This window comes from Galleria mellonella, unplaced genomic scaffold (assembly GCF_026898425.1).
Source record: "Galleria mellonella isolate WM207_F2 unplaced genomic scaffold, CSIRO_AGI_GalMel_v1 utg159, whole genome shotgun sequence".
NCBI classification, from domain to species: Eukaryota; Metazoa; Arthropoda; class Insecta; order Lepidoptera; family Pyralidae; genus Galleria; species Galleria mellonella.
In genome coordinates this window covers 1,989,261-2,012,254 of record NW_026442004.1, presented here as the reverse complement: position 1 = coordinate 2,012,254, position 22,994 = coordinate 1,989,261, and the positions used below count along the sequence as shown (strand labels likewise).

General features: G+C 32.3%; 1 protein-coding gene across 2 annotated transcripts; it reads right to left on the bottom strand.

The window, feature by feature from the left end:
* Positions 1-2,810: 2,810 nt before the first annotated feature.
* On the bottom strand, positions 2,811-21,297 carry LOC113518752 (trypsin-1-like). Of its 2 annotated transcripts, XM_026903725.3 has the most exons (8): positions 20,999-21,297; positions 14,080-14,206; positions 13,234-13,269; positions 11,302-11,464; positions 8,738-8,946; positions 7,580-7,740; positions 6,831-6,921; positions 2,811-6,247 (listed from the first exon to the last, which is right to left on the bottom strand). In XM_026903725.3, exons 1-8 carry the CDS (start codon positions 21,101-21,103, stop codon positions 6,126-6,128), a joined length of 1,014 nt encoding a protein of 337 aa, XP_026759526.1. In that variant the 5' UTR covers positions 21,104-21,297; the 3' UTR covers positions 2,811-6,125. The 2 variants fall into 2 exon arrangements, with proteins under 2 accessions (XP_026759526.1, XP_031763173.1); XM_031907313.2 differs by lacking the exon at positions 13,234-13,269 and having other exon boundaries at positions 20,999-21,289.
* Positions 21,298-22,994: the final 1,697 nt, after the last annotated feature.

Here is a 22,994-nt window from a genome sequence, read left to right as displayed (position 1 = left end):
ATATGTTTATTAGTTTAGGTTCCGTCAAACGAAGCTGTCGGAAAATAAGTAATATTTTCCAATCAAATAATATATAGTATTATATAATGCAGAATATGAATTTTGAAATATATTGCACTTTGAAAGTATATTACACGTTAAGAGCCTATTTAGGCTCTCAACCTCTTCAGCCTCCCATGTACGAGTATTAAAGATGCTAAGTTCCTTTAATACTTATATAAATAGAGTATGAAAAGCAACTAAATTAATATTATACAAAAATAGTTAATACTGGTCTTAACGAAAAATAAAATAAAAAAATAAGGAACATCTAAAGGCACAACTAGAGCATAACAGAACACCAAACATAAATTAATGATTTTTTTTTTATAATTATTATATGTTAATATCTATGAAGAAATTTTTTTTTGTATATTGACCCGACCAAAACTCGGACCTGGGACCTTATTCACATACAGCGATTTGCCTTCTCCTACTTCACGGAAGTAGTTGTCAAAAAAAAATCATTATATTGACTTATTTGAAAAAGCATAAAAATTGTTGGCTCATTCAAAAATGTCGCTACTTTCAAATCCTATTCGAAATCCATCTCCCTAATCCATTTCTGTACATGCTGTATATCTATGGAACTTGCGTTCAGATACTATGTACTATTTGTATATTGATTGACAGGTGGACATCTGCATCTATTTGCAGAGATATACCACCAGAACTTACTTAACTATACTGAAACTCAAAAAGTAAGCGAACATAACTGGAAATGAGTGTAGAAAACAGTGCTTGAGTATGCAATAAAAGCAAGGAGTCAAGATGGCAGTAGATACCTACCGACGTCCTTTTGGTGCCACCGGTTGTTCGGTGGCCAGCGAAAGTAACGCTTTCCAACGGTCACAATGGTTCACTGTCTTTTTGTCCATTCACTGCGTTTTACTTACATAGCTGTTAATTTGTAATTGATCTGGGAGAAACAATGCGAAAAGATGCTTTTATTTGGACGACACGGTACGACACTATTTTGTCGTCACGTCATTATTTAGGAAAGCCAATTGTATACTAGGTTTGATTGCAGGCGCTTTTAATATTCCGTGCACTTCTCTGATAGCGATGTGACGACATTGTGGTACGTGAAATTATAAAGGAACCAATTATTATTATACCTTTACTAATTTTATAAATTAACATTAATGTGTGTTTGTTGGTGTTTGTTGCCTCTTGTTGCCTTGCCGTTTCGACTAATTGTTATAATATTTTTTATACAATTATCTTTAAACATACATGAAACCCTGTTCCCTAAATAGGTAAATCATGTACTTTACGATGAGCAGTGTTCTTCCATATATGATATAATGACACAAAATATAATAAAAAAAAGAAACAGTAACACTTAAAGTATAAAGAATAATACAATTTGTTCAATAAAATTTAGTACACACCACTTGAAATAGAATATTTTTAAAAGATTAAAAATAGTCATACGACTGGAAATTTTGTATCTTTTTTATAATACTTAAAATGGCAAACAAGCTGACTGCCCACCTTATGGAAAACGGTAATCATCACAGTATCCTGTGATGGCCATGGTATCCTTCATGATTTACCATGCCTGAAGACTACAGTGTTATGCTTCTGTACCCTAAAATTTCATTGCCCTTCAAACCAAAACACAGCCATGTAAAGGGGAAGGAGTATATCAGTGATGCAGTTTAACAGCTCCATTGCTAGTAAAATATCCAATCGGATCGACCTCCACGTGGTTCCACCTGGAAACCATTATGATTAATTCTTATCGAAATCAGCATGATTAGCTAATAATCTGCTTTCACCCTCACTTATCATGTCTCACGGGTGCCCCGCCAGTATATACCGATACCACAGGCGGGGTTACTATTTCATTTTCATACATTAAAAAAAAACAACAGCCGTGAAGGCAGCAACATGAATGGAGCAAGGGATACTTACCCATACAGACAACTTTTGCATACAGATTCCCTCTAGTTGAATGTTATCTTTTATTATTTCAGTCTTCCCATAAAGGGAGTTTCGCCAGTAGTTGCCACGCTTGGCAGGCGCGTTGGCAACCGCAATTAGACTTTTAGAGATGTTTTATGAGGGGCGCTACCGCCCATGCCTCGCCCTTCCTTAGTCGTCTCTTACGACACCCTCGGGAAATGAAGGGGTGGCCCATTCTATGCCGGGGCACACATGGAATGTTATCTGAATTATTTACTCATATATAGTCCGAAGACTAAGAATAATTTAAACATCAAACTAAAGCATATCACATTTCTTAGAACTAACATCACACTTCTATGCGACGCTAGAACTAGTAAACCTCGTCAGACGTCATATTCAACAACTTGAGACACTCAGATTCTCAAGTACAAGTGAAATTACAGAAACAGCTACATAAACATAAGCTTACTCCTCAGGAATGATCATCATCATCATCATCATCATATCAGCCGTTAACTATCTACTGCTAAACATAAGCCTCCCATAGACTATCATAAGGAAAGGTCTTGAGCCACGTGCATCTATTGACTCCCTTTAATGCGTTTCATCTAATAGGGGGTCGTCATACACCTCATTTGCCTTTGTCAGTAGTGGAAGCATATAAAAAATACCATAAAAGCCACAGTATATTCTGCGATATTCAAAGTATAACACTGTGACGTCTATAGACGATGGTTACCACTTTCCATCACATGAAAAAGAAAGCCTAAAAATTGTAAGTAAATAAAATAGATAAATTAAAGACAACATGAATAAAAATATATTATTTTATTAAAAAAGTTAATAAATTAGAGCACCATAAAATCATCAATACAATTAAATAACAATAAAATAATAAAAATATTTCCTTAACATCTATACTTAAGTAGGTAAATGAATTATGATAGCAATAAAATCTATTAGCTATAAATTTTACACAACAACGTATACAAATAAATAACAAAGCAATAAATTTCCGCCAAATAGCGTAATATTTTATCGTGACAGCGATCACAGATGTAGCCTAAAGAGCGTTGATTTGTTCTTAAAACTATAATAAATTAGAAATATAATTAAAATATAAAAATAATATTTCAATAATTACCTGATGGCCAGTGAAGCAGACAAGACAAGTGCACTGTGCCCTGGAATGGCATAGAAAGTATGGGTTCAAGTCCCGCCTGCCAAAATCTTTCAATCGCTTAATAGTTATTGAAATATGAATTTAATATTTTAATAGTATTTCTACCTACATTAATTCATAATTAGTATATTGCCAAATATCTAATCTAATCATAAATAAAAAATATTCAATAATACTATTAAAATTTAAAACACATTCGTTTTAGTATGTTAACAATAGGTACAGAAATACCCATGCATTTTATAAATACAAGTAGGTATTCATATGTTGTGCAATATCTGCCTTTGGATGTAACTATTTCAGCGTAGAAAAATAATAATTATTAACCCAATAGATTATTAATTTATCAGGTTAATAGATTTTAAATTAAAATAGTAATTAAGCTATAAGTTTTAAGCGTGTTTATATTGTAAACATTTATACTGTGTCATTTTACATAACAACGGAAGTAAGCAGATAAACTGATATAAAAGGAGGCAGACAACTTACACATATAAAAAAAACTGAATGTTAAAAGCTATTTTGATAACAAACGCGGTTCCGCGGCAAATTTTTTCGTAAATACCATAAATAATTCTATTAATTGTTGTTTGTTTTAAAATTCGTCCAAAATGGACAGGCAAGGAACATGGCCCATACAGCCTAGTCATAATACTGTTATTTTTTTTTTTTTATTTTAAACAAGAAGGAATTGCCATATGAAAAAATTGTTTGCACTAAATTTAATTAGATCTTAGATCTGAAATTATTTTCAAAGTGCACTTTTGCAAAGACCAAAATTTTGTTTAAGCATTTTTGGACGAAAAATGTAATTTTTAAATTCTGTATAACGGTTTTGTTAGATAATAAAAACTTATTACTACTATTAATAATGTTACTATTAATAATTTTATGTATTAATAATGTTATGTACAAATAAATCATATTGAACACTTAGGTAGTTGACAACAAATTACTTAAATACTAATGGTAATCTGCACCACCGGCCTGACCGAAGTAACGTACTAACTTACTTATCAATATATTAATGAATCGAAATCTTAAAGCAACATAGGCGAAGGATTGTAAACTACAAAAAAAGTAATTCATGACCAATAAAAAAACTATTAAAATATACATATTGGGTACTTGGAACAAACTTTGTTCATAAAATCAATTTTGTCTAAAAACTGTATTAAATTATTGTCAATAATCAATACAGGTTATATGGATAATTATAACAATTGTAAGATAAAAAATATGTTATTAATTTCAGTTACAAAATTAGCATAAAGGTACCTCAATTTTTAACACAATTCTTTTGTAGTAGTGGATTAAAAGTTCCGCCCATATATTGCTTCAAATGATAACTAAATGAAATAAATTATTAATGAGACAGTGTAATCAATTTATGTAGATACTTATTTACATAATTAAATAATTGTTACTGTGATTATTAACAATACGACTTATTTGATGAAAATTAAAATAATGTAAATTTTGAAACATGTTAAATTATTTAAATTAAATTTATTAATTAATAAATGTACATAAATGTAAAATCGGTTCATGTACAAGAGATTACATATATAAAACGAATCAATATTTATTTAATTTTTACATATATATTCTCATAGATTCTAAAATTTAATTCGATGATTTAATCTTTAAAAATTATACACGAACTTAACAATACGTTAAAAAATATGCTTATTCTATTAGCGAATTGTTTTACAACTCGCTATATCAGTAATAACATAAACGTATTAAAAACTCTGTTACAAAGCCATTTAGTATTTTATCGAATAGATTTTCATTAGAAAGGATTAGCTGATATGCAGTTTTTTAAATTAGCGGTAGTTAATTTAAAAGAATCGTCTTTTTAGAAAAGAATACTATCGTTCTTTATGGTCAATTGTCCGTTTTCTATAGCAGTCTGTGGAGATCTAAATATAAAATGAGTATTTTTATATTTTAACCTAGACCGTCTAGTAAACCAGGAGGCCTACCATGAAATGAAATTCCAAATTTTTGGGCTCAATTTCGTGCTTTTGTTCCTACCTAAATCGACCCAGTAAATGAAGCTTAACGTTTCGTTCATTATAAATCCTATCCTAATAGTCCACAGAAACGATATCTTAATATTTTTAATAATTTTAAGCGCCATGTATTATGTTATTTTAACATCCAATTTCTATTTCGTTCGTCCCCGAAATTTCGGAAAATATTTCATGGTAGGTCCTCAAGAAACTATAGATTCCTATCACGATATGTACTTGTAAATACAGTTAGACAAAGATCAATGTATTAGTAAACTATTGTAAACGATAAAGATGACAAATATATGTCAGAAAAGCTAATGAAAGAGGTATACTATGACGCTATATTAGTACCTACAAAAAGTTTTAAAGTCATGGTGGTACGTGGTACTTTATGACACATTTTGACTTGGCACCATTGAGATTCCGCGTCTATTTTTACATTTACAAACTACAAATAAATTATTCGATAACTCGGTGTGTAAACTTACTATATGATATTAATGATATTCTATACAAACATAACATTATGCCTATATATACAAAATAAAACTTGCCTATATAAAGCATGTACGTATATTGAAAAGTAACCATATTAATGGTTTTATTCAACAACTATTTTGTATTCAACGTTGCTTAATTTGAAAGATATTTAGGTACATACTCCATGTTGCTATTGCTAGCAACGTGATTCGATGGCATTTTTTAATGTAAGATAAATTAGTATTCTGACAATAAAGTAAGCAAGAATCTACCTACGGCAATTGTTCTATAAAATGTTTATGTTAATATTTAATCATCTTCAGGAGCATACGTAAATAACGCCATCTTGTTATACTTATTGCTCCAAAGGGCTTGCATTTCTGTTAATTAGAGTTTAACAAACGTTTCGATTTGGCAATTTGTTAATGTAAATTATTTTGAATATTTGATAAATATTTATTAAATTCATAATGTTATTTAAGAGTATTTCAATTTCCACACAGGCAGCTGTTGTTAAGGTTAGCTTTGATCCACTTTAAATATCGCGGTACTCGAGTATAAACTCCTGGGTACCCAGGCCGACCGCAACCAACACCCCACGATACAATGCCTGAAAAAAAAATTACAATAAATTTCTGTTTATCATTAAGTATATATCTTATATTTAGAGAAACAATTTTACGAACAAAAATAATAATAAATACTACTGGGAATATATACACAGTGCCATATACTCCCAATTGAGCAGACCTTGTGCTATAAGTCCTAGACAACTGCTAGGAATACTCAAATATGTTTTTTATAAATACATATTATACATAGAAAATGTCCAGAATAATACAAATAGACAATCATGACTTCAATTCTTTGTACTTTGTATTGTGCCTATATCGAACTTGGGACCATCAAAAGGTAAGGCGGCATGTTAAACTCTACACTACCAACGTCGTCTAAAGCGTCCACTGTCTAGTCTATGGTTATATTCAAATTCATTTGTAAAAAATGAGTAGTTATAGGTATATATAACACCCTTTACTCTAATCATCATTACCTTCCTGCCCTTATCCTATTTATTTGGGATCGGCGTATTATACAAGATTTTGGCTTTTGGTTTTACGACTGGCCGCCAGCCTGACATCAATCCTCCTTGGGAAGGAATTTGTTATTAATATGAAATACAAAGTCATACTCACCTACGATCTGGAACTTGCCCCCATTTTGTATTAGCAATGGCCCGCCACTGTCTCCCTGGCATGAATCAGTCCCCGCCCGCCCGGCACATATCTGTAAGAATACAAAAATTAAAATATACGGTGTTATTTTTTTATCTACGGTAAAGTTTTTAAATACTTCCAATTACAACTGATAGATACATAGTTGTTTACATCTGATATATTATATGGTATTCTTATAATATTTTTTTTTGATAGCCTGAATCGAAATCTCTAAAAACCATGAGTTAGCTGATACAAAAAACTTTGCATGGCATTTAAAATAAAACTCTGTGAGAAAAACTATGAACAAAATAAATTAATCCAAGTGACAAGAGACTCACTCCAATTCAATTACGTTCCCCATAACAGCAAAACAACAACGTCATAGTCGACCAATAAACACACCTGTGTGTATTTAGTCGACAACTAATACCCTTAGTAGTCAAAATGAACGTGTCGTATCAAAACAGAAAAAAAATACCTCTGATCATTTCAGTACCTATTAGTCGTAAGCATATTTATTTTTACTTGAGGTATAGTTCTTATAAAATAACATGAATCATAATAATAGCATAAACATACTCATAAATATACTCATACAACACACTACAAGTGTAATATTGCGTAAAGTATTGATATAAACCACTATCAAAAATATCACCTGCATTATAAATGTACCTACTAAACTTTTTTTGAGATACAATTAATGTGAAAATATTTCTACTCACCATATTACTAGTAATTCTTGCGGCTCTATATTTCGTTTTTCGACATTGCGTTAAATTCAATATTGGCACTCGTACTTCTTGTACGACTCCCGGCAGCTGCCCTCCTTCAGAAGTACGTCCCCAGCCCACCGCAACGCCATCCTTCCCCGCGGGATCGATGCCTGTATTCCAACAATATATTAAAACAGCCCAATCGTTTTTATTCACCACTAATTCAATATTTAATAGTTCTCCAATGGTAACAAAGTATAATTTGTAAATAGAGCATGTTCTGCTACCAACTACTACTATTGTTACTAATAAAATAAATGTGACGATGAATTTGTATATTTCTTTAAAACGCCTTAACGACTTAACAAATCACTATAAAATATGGTATACACGTACTATATGGTATAGAGAAGGTAATAGGATAATTTTTATTCCAGTCAGTGAATATCCCGTTCACACGGATGAAATCGCAGGTAAAACTAGTATATACTAAACCACTGTATCAATAATAAGCATGTTATCTAAAATGAAACATTAGTAAAATTTTTTGTCACGTGTTTAATGACGGCAGGAATACTACTTTTAATCCTGCCGTGGCTTAATAGGAAACACACTCAGTATGCGTGAATAGGTGCACCGGTTGTTCTAATCCGTATTCCACGGCTTGTTCACCAAAACCCGCTGTCTCACATTAATGTCGGAATTTTGGGAAATTCTAAATGTTTAATCAGGAAAAACTCGACAAAAGCCAACTAGAGGGAGAATTCGTACAAAAGTCGATTGCTTGGCTACCTCTGTCCCATTCGTGTTTCTACTGTGAAGTAGTTGTGTTTGCATGGCTATGTTTCGGTTTGAAGAATGGGATATGGCGTGAATTTACAGGGTACAGAGGAATAACATCTGAGTCCTCAGGAATGGCAACGCATGGGGGTATCATGGGTGAAACAATACTGTTTCACCATGGACATAACAGAGTATACACTCTGTTATGTCCATGGTACTGCTCATGTCTATAGGCGACGGTTACCACTTTCCATCAGGTGGGCCGTCAGCTTGTTTGCCATTCTAAGTTGTATAAAAAAAACTCGGCTAACGAACAAACTTCTAGACCCTACTAACGGACGAATTAAGTTAAAATTATATTTAAAATCAAACTATTATACTTGCCTGCTGATGGTAAACAGACTGGGTTAATGATCCTCGAGAAGTTCACCGGCTTCCGTAACCTGAGTAGAGCGATATCGTTGTTGTATGTGTCTGCATCGAAACCACGATGCCTGACCACCTGCACTACGGCTCGCATAATGGCTGGACTCTCAGAAGTTATACTCTGATCGTGGTCGCCGAGGATCACTCGAATTTTTGACTTCTTCAATCTGGAATGAACGTGTTAAATTTTGTATCATGTGATTTTAGTTATAACCGGTTCATTGTCACTAAAATATTTTTATAGACATTAATTAGATACTTATTTATTCGAAAAAATCCAGAACCGTCATTCTAAATTCGCCTAAATTTCAAATAAAATATCAAACTTAAAATTTACCATTACCATTTTAGTCTGCTATCAAATCTCTTATTAAATAACTATCCGTCATATATAAAAAAAACTTTTAGTTTCACATAATGCTCATCTAAATAGATGACGACTATTACTTAAATTCTATTTTAATTATGTTGAAACATTGATGACTAATGCATACACTAATACTTACTGCATTAGCCATAAATTAACATTACGTAAAACAGCAAAAAACATTCATAATATAATGTTTTGAATTGAATCTCTTGTAATATTTTTTTATAACGTACCTGACCTACCGTTAACCGGAACAACAAGCACATTTGCATTAAAATACTAAATATTCGTGATAGAAATGAACACGAATGCAATATCGCGTGCCAGTGATAAATAGTGGAAGTCTTAAACAAACGGATATTTTATAGTTTTACTTTCATGAAACGTTACGTCACAATTCTGTACTAAAGGTAAAAGTAAGGATATGTACTTAAATCTTTGTAAACGACATGCAAGACCTAAGAGTACTTGTACTTTACTTATTAAATAACAGTTATAGGGACTCATCTAGGTAGAAGAGTAAATAAGAATACTGTTTCCTATATCTACCGAGGAGCAGCAATGCTTATTTTAATTCTATTAGTGTAAAAAAGAAACAAACCAATCGCTTTCACTAGAGACATAATTATACACTCAATTACTTTAATAAATAAATTTCTTAGTTTCCATAACTACAAAATACATTATGTACCCTAATTGTCCAAGACACCCCTTATATTTATAACGAGTATCTTTTACGACGACGATTTATTCGCAATAGATTAAAACTAGATAGTTAATTTAAAACTTTCGTGTTGTTTACTCATATTTCAAAAACACAATTGGGACTTAACGTGATTTAAAAGCCTTTACAGGTAAATAGTACCTACATACCTGCTTCTTTACCTTGCGTCGTGACCACGACGTGGTGCAATCCACGTCGGTAATAAAGAAGCAGGTATGTAGGTATTATTTACCTGTAAAGGCTATTAAATCGATTGTGTATTTAAAATAAAATTAGATAGGTAAGAAAAATTAGTAAAATAATCTCTTGTGCATATTTGGAAAATCTTGAACATTCTAGATAATGATATAATAGGCACTTCATTACGATAGGATATACGATGGATTTAATAGACAATATTGATTTTCCATTTCGAATAAATAACTCTATAAAAAGAAATCATTTAATTGATATAACGAAATTACAAAATACCGCCTAGAGACGGTATAAGACGAGATAAGTGGTGAACTACTTAGCTACTGCAATCGTCATTTAGTTTACTAGTGCACTACATCGTTATCATTGTCAAGTGCTTAGAATAATGAGTTATTCAACCGCCTAACGTTGCGTGTATCTAGAACAAAAACCTTCTAGTATTTTTTTTTATTATTATTAACTGTGTAGATCGTAAACAGTAGGTTTTAGTGTGTAAACATAAAAAAAGATTAAATCAATTTGATCAATTTATAAAAATAATAATCTAGCATTTGAAAATCATCAAAACATCTTCTAACTATAACAACAAATTATGTACAATTACATTATTTTTTATGCAACTTGAAATGACAAATAAACTGATAATCCATCTGATGTAAAATGGTAACCATCGCCTATAGAATTAAAGAGCAACATACATATATAGCTCAGAATACACTATATGGCATGTAATAACCCTCACGCCTTGCAATTTCTGAGGACTTTGATATTATGACTCCAGACCCTGTAGTTTTGCTGCCATATCCCACCACTTTTTAAATAAAAACTCAGCCATACAAACATAGCTTTTTGGCGATAAAAATATGCTACTGGGACATATATATCCATCAGGCAAGTTGTATGAAGTATTTCTAGTACATTATGCATCGAAGTGTCTGACATCGTAACAATCAGCCATTGATAGGTACTACAAAACTATGTAAAGTATTACTTGCAAAGAAGTAACGAATACCAATAGAAAAGGAAAACATCAAATTAAATTAGAAGAACATAATGACGAATCGATTTATTACGAGGATCAGTAACACACTCATAATATTCTTATACTGTATGTGTACGTAAACTACGGTAACTACATCGGATGAACCATAATTATGTTTGATTGATAAGATATAGAAAAAAAAAACTAACAACCGAGTAATAAATTTGCATAATTTATCAAACACAACTTACTTTTTTACACAATGCGCGGCAGTAAGCACATAATCCTTGGTGAGCAGCGACGCGCCGCAATGGAACTGTCCATCGTACACGATCCTCGCCATCCACGGGTACCGGTTGAGGCTGGCCGGCAAACCGCCCACAATGCGGTTCTCCTGGTTCGCCCCTCCGCACTCTGCCAATCCGAGAAAGTAAGTTTAATGAACTATACGGAAGGAAGTGGAAACTCGGCTGCTACTCGTATTAACAGGTTAATTGACTCTCCGTTAAGACGTACACGTAATATCTATTAGCAGTTTGAATTTTCCCCTTGCAAAATGAAAATCAAAAAATTAATAGGGTTCATTTTACAGAGCAATGATCTACATCAAAAAAGAAGGAGAGATTTCCAATTCGATTGTATTTTATACAATGAGTATGTATTATAAAAGCAATACTTTTTTTTCATGTAACTGTATTTTTCTGTAAATTTTGTGGAGAAAATATTTTTTTTTGTTTTAAATTATTTTTTGTCAAAAAATATTATTTTTTTTTTTATACCACTGAGGTGGCAAAAAAACGGCCCACCTATTGTCTATTTGAACGCCTGAAAGAGGTTACGCGCGCGTGATGAAAATTTTATAAAGTTATGATGTTTTTTAAAATATCTACCCATTTATAAATAAGGTGTTAATTTTCCGAATATCTATTATACTATACTACTAATAAATAATTAAAGCTAGCTACATAAATATACAAAATATGTACTTTTAATTATATCGTAAATATAATAGCTCTAGTTGAGTTTTGCCAAATGTGTTAGTTTGCCTTTGAACTCCCGACGATGAAACATTACCTACAGACGGACAGTCAACCGCACATACTTTCACTTTCAAGATACATTATATAAGTAGATAAAAAGAAAAAAGAATAATTTATTTATTCAATTAAGTATGTCTCGTTGACATTTTCAAAAATGGATTCTGAAATCTAAAATTTCTCAAGTTCTGTATACAGAGTATATGAACGGTGAAATCTAAGAACAATGTAGAATTGTTGATTTTGAACTATTATTATCTAATATTACCAAATTTTAGAAACAAGTTTAATACAATTATACGTAATGGACTCAGTAGATTCATACAGATAAAAGTAAGTGTGCAAACAAGCGGCTTGAATGTTACAAGATGTACAAGCGGCAATCAAGAGCGACATCTATACACTTTCACTATCATTTCCATAGTTCAATGCACAAGTTTTTACAAGGCAGAGTTATTTTCCGTGAGTTTCCCACCTAAAGCGAGACAAATTGTCGGTGATTGATATAAGATTACAGCGTTAAAGAAAACGAACAATGCTAAGGAAATGAGTAGGTATTATAAAAGTATCTTCTACACATAGTTTTTCATTTTTTATAATAAAAGAGGCAAACGAGTATTAAATATTTATTAATTAATAATTTACGAGTATGTAATTCGACATCTAAAAATCTTTTGTTTTTTAGTTATATATTTTATAAAATTTAACTTACGTCAAATTGACTATTTTGTAACTATTATGGAATAAATTTACGCAAAAATCCATGCAAAGGGCATTTGGAGATACTTATCATCCATAATGGATACAGAACAAATATCTACCTATCTGTGATAATTATTCATAATAATTCTATCTACAACATGCAAAATACAATTTATTTTATAAATTTATATTTTATAAATATAATAATTAATTAGCATTACATACAGCAAATAAAAAAATAAATAACTTAGGTATATACATGCTCATAACCCATCAAGTACGACGTAGGTACACGTGTTCTAAATATTTTGTGAAGTTAGACACTGCAATATATTAATTTAATTATGTAAATTTTAGATTAACAACTGGATACACAAATTTGGTGCATACATATTACTATAAATTTAGGTGCGGATACTCTACGGTGCAAAACATTTAACTTACCCATCTTTCTAGGAATTGGGTTTGCTCTGCCGCACTCTAAAATGTGAACGTGAATAACAAATATTTAAAATAGATAGAAATTAGAAAACTAATTACATAGACTTGTAAAAATAAAGAAGACAAGAATAGATCAATAGGTTTACATATCTACAATAAAGTTTAAAGTAAATAAAAGATTTTCAATGAATAGTCATTTAAATTTTCCACAATTTCTTCGGCTTTGTTTATAGAATACAGTGAAAGTATGTTTACATTCAATGATTTATTTTCTTATTTCAATTATCTATATCTATGTAAATTTTTAAACATGCATGACAAAAGTATCCATAAAAAAACAATCTGAAAAACTAAATTCAGTTATATATTAAAAAATATGTTGGAGCTCACAGACTCATGTAACTTTAACATTATCAAGAGCTCTACTTTCCAAAATTACAAGATTTTAAAGATCGAAATGACTAAAATATAAAGAAAATTAGAAATCACCAAAAATATAATTAAAAACTCACAATTACTTCTATAGAAGCACAAAACGTCTTTAAAAAACTGTCAAATGTGATAATCTTCACATTAATTTGTAGATATACGCACAGTATTAGTGAATACATCGAATCGTAAATGCTTTCGAAATGGCCCAAAACGGATCGAACATATCAGACAGGCTTAATCATAATACAACACCAAATAATCCTTTAAGAGGGGCACAACCTCTAAGAAAGGAGGAATAACTACATGGATATATTTATATGAAGTGAACAAATTGGATATTCTGTTTATAAATTTTCACCTTTAAATTAATTTCAGTATTTGTCAACGGCATAACAATAAATGTAATTGAATACTCGCCACAAGAACAGTTCTTGACCTGTGTATCTTCCTCATCATCTTCTACACTCTGCTCATCCAGGATCGGCACTTCCAAACCAAATATTGCGTCGAACAAAAAGCGTTGTGATCTGTTATTTGGTCTTACCTGTAATATGAGGAAATAGTTCAGAAGTTATTGTCAGTATGATGATTCCTAATTTCTTAAAGGATTAACCGCAAAGCAATTATTTTTTAAAGTGAGTTTTTTTTTTTTAATAAGATTCTATTTAACTTTCTTCGTTCGTATATTGTAATATAACCAGTTAGGTGGAAATCTCTCAGTTAAGAATTGAAATACATACGGAAAATTATACAAGAAACAAGAAGGCTATCTATGATGACATTGCCACTCTCTGTCCAAAATACGAGAGTAAAATATTTAAATTCAAATGCCATAATATTACGCAACAAAAAAAATGTAATGGTTTAGATATATTTACATAACACAACACGGCAAGTGTGTCAATAATTCTGTGGATAAAGCTTTAATCGGGCGATACGTATTGGCCTCCAACACGTCACAGCTAATCTAACGTTTTCTGTCGGAAATGCACTTACATAAGTTTTGTTTACCGCATAAAGCTGGTAACGCTACAGCAACGGCACTTCACTTTCGCGGTGTACGTGCATTCGTTGGGATTACGCAATGGCCCCGGAGTTAATTGGGCTGTAATGTCAATGTTACTTTCACAATCTTAATAAAGGTGCTCCGTTCTGCTATTCATTTCGTTTTATTTACCTTAATTCTTGTACTTTCTCGTTTCCTCAAGAAATTCACGTTTTGTAACAAACGTACCTAATTGTACATGGATGTTTTCCTTTTGTCAAATTCTGTTGAAGGTGATTAAAGTACTGTAGGTATCTAACAGTTATATTAAATTACATAATATTATCTCCGTCGACAAGTATATAAAAATAGAACTGAAGAAAAGTAGATTCTATCTACATATAGTATGTACCATAAATAATTTATCGCATTCCACAAATCGCAAGATTGTTATATAACCAAAACAATAATTATTTTATTAATTGCAATTTTTACTAAAATATAAACGAAATATTTCATAATATATTTAAAGACAATTTCCTAGTTCCCAACTCAGCCAAACTAGACAAAAGTGATGCGAAAAACAATAATTGGGTCTAACCAGAGAAATACCAAGCAATTTTACATAAGAATGGAACAAATAGAGAATAAAGGAAAAGTTGGAATTTAAAAGATAGATTTAAAAGTGTCCAATAGTCACACACAAGAAGGTTAAATAGAAAAAAATACTCAAGAATTGGTACGAAATTTCAATTTCCAATGCTTTTTCCTTATTCTATTGAAAACAAATTAAGAATTTGGTAATGAACGAAAAGGAGTTATGACCTAAAGTTTTAAAAGTATACTTGTATCTGATATTCTGTCACCAACCGCATCCTGCTCTACTATTAGATGTCAAATATCTGGATATAGTAAACTCTCGAAACTATAATAATATAGGTATCAAATTATACAATTAAATGTACATTCTTCCTATTTCATTATTAGCTGTGATCTCTATCTATAAGCAGCTTACCATACAATGAGCCTAAATAAGACACTAGTTATGGACTTTCAAGGAATTGATTAGTCTATAGACTGTCCTGGTTGCAGCATTAGGTCAAGGTTACGATATACTCGTACGAGTACAATGTCGTCGGATTTGCATATTTTAGGCAGGAAAGTACCACTGCTATGGGTGCTAAACAACTGACAGTCATACTTAAGTACTTTTTTTATAAACACATATATATACTTAGAAAACAGACCTATACAAACAGGCATACTCATGAATACAAATTTTATGTATCGTACTGGGATCGAACCCTTGACTTTCATATTAGACAATATGTTAAACTGGTACATTACCAAGGTTTTCGTAAATTGTATAGTATGCAATATTTAGTTTGTTAAGCTATTAGTTTGTTAAGCCATCTTCGGTAAGAGAACTACCTTATATGATAAGAACAGTCTGTGGCTGACTACGCTATGAACAGATATGCAATATTCATGCACTTTCACTCGTGTGACCGACTCACGTAACGCGCTGTGACGAAATATTAGCTCGTCACTTCTTAGATAACAATTATGTATAACACAATAGTTCTAATGAGGCTAAGGTTGTCACAGTATATGCACACTAACCTGAACACGTGCGTTATTAGTTGAGAGTGACGAAAGTTAGCCGATTTTACAAAAAAAAATCAAAATATGAAACGTATTGTCACATATGACTATTCTGGTAAATGTTTGTCGCCCTAAATACATACTATTAAATTTTATCAAGTTACGAAACATAAACACATGTTACACAACATAAAAGAAGTGACCTATTGAGAAACTTGAAACTTGACAAAGTTTTTACACTTTTGGATGTAAGTAGGTACAAAAACTTCAAGTTGAATTTAATATTCAGTATCAATTAAATATCGTTAACAAAAGAAAAACCTTTAATTAAAGATGAAGGTTAACAGATAGTCGGTAAAAAAAAAGTAGGTGGATTCTACAAAACATAGGACACATCTGAAACTGAAAGAATTAATACCGTGACCCAGTTATCAGAGGATTGGTTTAGCAACTCGCTGACCCTGACTGTAACAACTTTGATCGTCACCGAAGTTCAATGTCTGTGTCTACCGATTTGTTAACAAAACTTAAAACAATATAATAATGTATCATCATCATCATATCAGCCGTTATCTATCCACTGCTGAAAATAGACCTCCTCCATAAAGGGAGTTTTGCCAGACGTTGCCACGTTTAGCAGGCGGATTGGCAAACCACAATTAGGCTTTGGAGATATTTGAAGAGGAACGCTGCTGCGTCGCCCACCCTATCTATGTGCTTATATAAATAGTGCTAGTAATGAGTATGTCAAACCGAATAATATTTTTTTTTTTTACTTTTCCTCCCTTCAGACAAATTTTCGATTTATTTTAAAATTCAAATTATTTTATACTTTGACTATGCCTCTTGTAACGTGATATCTAACTGACGTCTAACAGTCCCATTGCTAACAATATCGATAGGGAGTATCGATCTCTACGTGGTCCTCACTACAAACCATCGTGCTGAATTCCAAGTGTATTGGAATTCATCACGATGGACTAACTGATCTACGTTTTTTATTCTCATCTATCATCCCTCACTGGTGCAGCGCCAGCTTATACCATTAGCGCACGCTGGGTTAACACTCCATTATCATCCATTAAAAAAAGCATATACCGATAGCGCGAGCGGGTTTACCATTTCATTCTCGCAAAATTTCAATGCTACTATCAATGATTCGCGCTGTTCCTATTTTCGGCAGTAAAGAAGGAGCGAGTTTTCATTGTCGTCCCACCCCCGCTCCGCTCTGTTTTTTCTGTTTCATAACAGCTCAAATTCTCGGGGAGAAGTTAATAATGAGATTTAACAACCCCATTACTAGCAATATACCCTATCAGGTCGACCTGGTTCCCCCTGGAAACCATAGTGGCTAATTCTTGTTCCATTAATTTCTGTGAGCCAACTGGCCTGCTTTCATCCTCACTTGTCACCCTTCACTGGTACCCTACCAGCGTATACCGATAGTACAGGCAGGGTTACCATTCCATCTTCACCCATAAAAAAGCTCAAATTCTCATGACCAGAAATGGCTGTGACTGATGTCCATTAACATAGCAGCATAAGGCTCCACACAGAATAGACAATTTAAAGCATTACAACATATCTATATGTTCATCATATCTATCCACCCGCACAATAGTGACATAATAAAATCGCTCTTTCGGTATCCATACACTTTTAAACTGATGATATGAAACAGCGTTAGAACTTTTTAATGGATTCAGTATGAGCGTGAACAAGACTAGTTAGTACAATCTAATCTATATGTCAAGTAAAATTCTCATATATTTTACTTTTAAATAAATCGTATGCAAGACCCAACAAAACATGTAGATATTAATAATACCTATATATTAAACGTAATACTTTAAAATTAGTGTTACTGATATAGTTTCCATTCGTTTAATTTCTTAACAATTAATGGAAATACACAATGATATTACACAGTCACAAACAAATTAGGTTAATCTTAGTTTCCTCTTAATAGCCGGCAATAAACAAATAGAGCTAATTAATTTATCGTATATCATACTGAACTTAGATTTAGCTTTTTTTTTTTTTTCTATTGTGTAAGCGTCTATTATGACTCCAAATTCATAATGTCAGCAAAGTAAACTACTTTCCAAAGTATGATTTCGAGGTGCCTTTCACGAAGTAATTGTTGTGCTCTCGTTTTGTTCCCCGTGGTCGTTTATCAGAGTATAAGAAAGTAACGCAGTAGCGATGGCGCCAACGCGGAAATTGTTGCATTTCAGATGCAAAAACGTTTCCAAAATATCAAATAGTGATAGTAAATCCTGTTGATATAAATTGACAATTTCAAAGTTTATATATTATTATCTGCAAATTATAATAATAATTTAAGAGCGCATCTTATCCTAACTAGACTAGTTATAATGTTACTCTGACTTATAGACCGCAAAGAACGTGAATTCGAATCTGGTCGACCGAGAACCTCTTTGTCAATTTTAAATTCCAATTAACTGATGATAGAAATAAAATAATATTATAATATATATATGATAGATTCTATTATATTCGGCGAAATATGGGCATGTCAACTTTCCCATCATTAGGGATTATTTACAGACATGAGCATATTTTTGGCATAATTTTTGTTCTACATAAAACGGTTTATATAAGGAACTATGAGTAAATTCAATTTCAATAAAAAATATAACACAAAAGATATAGAAGAACTAAAAATATTCTCTCTATAAAAGTCTCACAAAAACATCGTAAACATTTTAAAGTTAGGTATATATGTATAAGTATGTACTAAAACCTTTTTAAGTTGTTGGCAGATTAAGTGCACCACAAATATTTTATGCTGCATTCATGTAGATTTCTAGTGAATATTATGTATATTATGAATATTAACACAAAGACCACTTACCATCAGGTGGGTCGTATGCTTGATTGCCACCTCAATGATATAAAAAATAGGAATCTGACAACAATCGACACTCCTCTAAACGCCCTAAAGCCCTTTTAACTGCACTACCACCAATATATCAATACATAAAATAATGTATTTATCTTATTATAATCATCTAATCTTGACATTTTTTCTACATATAGTCTCAAATTCGATATTACTTAAATATATGTTGCACATCTACTATATATTCAGAATGTATACGTATAAATCAATTTATGTGTACCATTTTGTAATACAATGGAGTTCAATGCATGTACGGACTCGTACTTATGTAGCGAAATATCTGACTGTAACAGTCTATACCTGCTTTTATCAACAGGGCATTGTATCTGGCACCTCTGTCCAAAATTTTTACTGATGCCGAAAAAGGGTACATTATACTGCACAGTACACTAATGTACTGACTTTGTTATTTTTCACAATCAAAAGAAACAAGCATTATATACAAGGAAAAATGGGTAAATGTTTGAAACATTATAGTCAGATATTACATAAAAATGATATAGACACGTAACCAGCGAAAGCAGTGCAGATCCGCCTCATCTATCATTAATATCCAAATGTTAAGCCCCGATCATTAATAAATACTCATTAGATTCGAGATTTCAAATATTTTTAAGCGACTTTCAAAAGGAAGAGATTATCAATTCGTCTTTATTTATTTGTGTGTGTGGATATAAATATTACACAAAATCTAACGCAAATTCTAAATTGACGTTATTAATTATTTTTGCAATCAGTATTACTCCTACATCCCATATTTTTTGATCAATGAAGCCACCGTTTTTCTTTAAAACTATTTTCCGTCTTCAAACTTGTATTATAATAATTAAGCTCTATCAACTAGTAATACTTATCAATGTAAGTAGGGCCTGCAATGAAAATGAATGTAGTACTAAATTTAGTTTAAAAGTATACAAATAAAAAGTTATTTATGGATATTTAATAAAAGTAATATTTTTTTAATATTTTATAGTAACTAACTGAATAATAGTTGTACAATATCAAATATAAGACCTGTAAATATATGGCTCGACCGATGGCAAGGCGTTTCTGTAGACCATAATGTAATTAATCATAGAGAATTTTAGCTACATAAATCCTAACTCTCTACATATAACCCTACTGGCTGTAGGGAGAAATTGTTAGGCATAACATTAGGTCGATTTCCACGCGATTCCCCCTGAAAAATATCGTGGTTGATTTATTGTTGCGTTCGTCGTTATGGGCCAATTGGCCTGCTTCATCATCGTCTATCATCCCTCATTAGTACCCCACCAGTGTATACCAAAAGCGCAGGCGGATTAGTCATTCTATTATCACCCATTAAAAAAAATCCTTACTGGCTGGCTGGTGGCTGACTTATTTGTTATACTCGTGAACGTGTAGTATGCTGTATGTAGATTTTAGTCTGCTCATGTTCATTACATATGACTATAAATGTATCAAATTCCAAGTTCCTAGACCCATTAATTATTTCTTTTATACCTTAATTATTCACTCAGGATATTTGCCATCCAATCTAACCTGTCTACTATATTAATTATGTATATATATTACTATATTAAATAAACATATTTTTTTCCAAATATTATTTCTAATTAGAATCTACGATTAATTTATTCCTGTAGGTATTATAGTAATTTTTCCGGTATACCTACCTATTGTCAATTCAACAATTTATGAAGCGAATCTGTTCATCGGAAAGTAAAAGTGCGTTTACCTTGTATGAGTCAATGTACCGGCTTGTAGCACTGATCGATTCTACCATACGACAATTATTAGCGTAAACCTAATGCTAATATCGTCAATAAAATACTCACATGGTTATCGAGCGTAGCGACGTCCACAGAGTTTATTTCCCTGCCATTTGTCAATTTGAATGCAGCGACCACGTAAATTATAGTCACTATTCTCCATCTGCACATTGTCGTAGGGATCCGGGGTCGGGCGCGATGTTATTATTGCTCCGCACCACTATTTATTTGAGCGGCATCTCCGAACACGCCGCGTTCACTGGCGAATTCGGCGACGATTCAATGGCATTATTTCGCAAACGTATCGCCCATGAATCGGCGGGCGAGTGTCGGCCGCGGCCGCGCGGAGTCCCCGAGTGCCGAGTTGGGGTCTTCGGCCACCACCTCGCGTACTTTCTCTCCACACCAAAAACTTCGCAGCAATCCAGCGCCCCACCCGTTAGGCGCTGCACCACCGACCACGACGAACTCGCTATTTGCTTCACCATCGTACTATTTTTAAACAAGAGCACGAGGTGTAGATAATTGGCGAAATAATCTAATTATTCCATTACATACACATACTTATTAAGAAGTGTCTATAATGGAATAACAACTATTGTAAACAATTTAATTGTAATATAACTATAGCAAATTTTTAACTTTCTTATGATAGTATAGAATAAGAGATGGTGAACGTATTCCTCCAGTTTTCTGTAGGGTAGACGGAAACTGATACTTGCACATGCCTACGGTTTCCGAATGGTCCTATCAGAAGTAACAATGGTAAAAAGCAGTATACTCTAGAGCAATAAAAATATAATACGAAATAGTACCGCATGGGGTGGTGCTGCAAAAACCCACATGCTCCGTCTTAAACGTGCTCAAAGATCTGTTCTTAAGGTAATGCTTAGGAAAAAATTTCAATATCTCACACGTTCTTTATATTCTGAGGCCAAAATATTCACGGTTCGACAGTTATTTATTTTAAAAGTAATCACTTTATATTACATGACTCATCCATCATCCTTATTGCATTTCAGGAGGCTCAAACTAAACATTCCTACTATCATCTTCTTTTGCCCGCCATTTTGGTGCATTTGCATATCCATTAATGTATATAAACAATGTATAAAAAAATATATATAAAATAAACAAAGTGTGTCCACTCATAGGTCTTAGTTCACATATTATGAAACACAAATAATTATCTTTTATCATTATGCTACGAGTCAACTGAAAAACTGTTGTCTGGAAAATAACATACAGTACAAATCTTTCACATACTTTACACAACACACATTCACACATACTCACGAACATACCCACATTTATTTGCACAACTTCGCTTCATTTAAAGGCATATAGGTATTATTAATGTTTTATAATTGCTTGTGTATTTATATTGTTCATTTTACTAGTTACAATTTTCCGTGATTGCCTGATCACCTATGATCACTATGTCAATTTAATATTCCTTTTATTTTATTTATATTAATACCCGCCCACTATATACTTTTTACTATAACAAATTGTGATTTATTAATCTTTGTCGGGTACCCACGATACAGCTTCGCCTAGTGTGGGGCCCATTGTATCTTGTATTTGTAACTTTGTGTTTTTGTCAAATAATAAATTTCTATTCTATTTTTTATAATGAGTGATAATGGAATGGTAACCCCACCCGCGTTATCGGTATACACCGGCGGGGCACCATTGAAGGATGATAGGTGAGGATAAAGCAGGTCAGTTAGCCCATCGTGACAAATTCAACAAGAATTGTTCACGATGTTTTCCTAATAGGGCATATTGCTAGCAATGGGGCTGTCAAACTCCACTGCTAACAATCACTTTCCCCCTTATTCTATTCTATTTCTACCCAAACCGCCTTGCTAGCGTGGTAGTATGTAACTAGCATCCTCGAATTTGGCAAAGCTTGTGCTAAGTATAATAGTAATAAATTATTGGTAGCAAATTTAGTAGCTTTATAAATCCATATATGCTGAAAATTTCAAAACGTAAATCCATATGAAACTGCCGAATCTATTTTTTTTTTTAATGGATGAAAAAAAAATTTTAACCG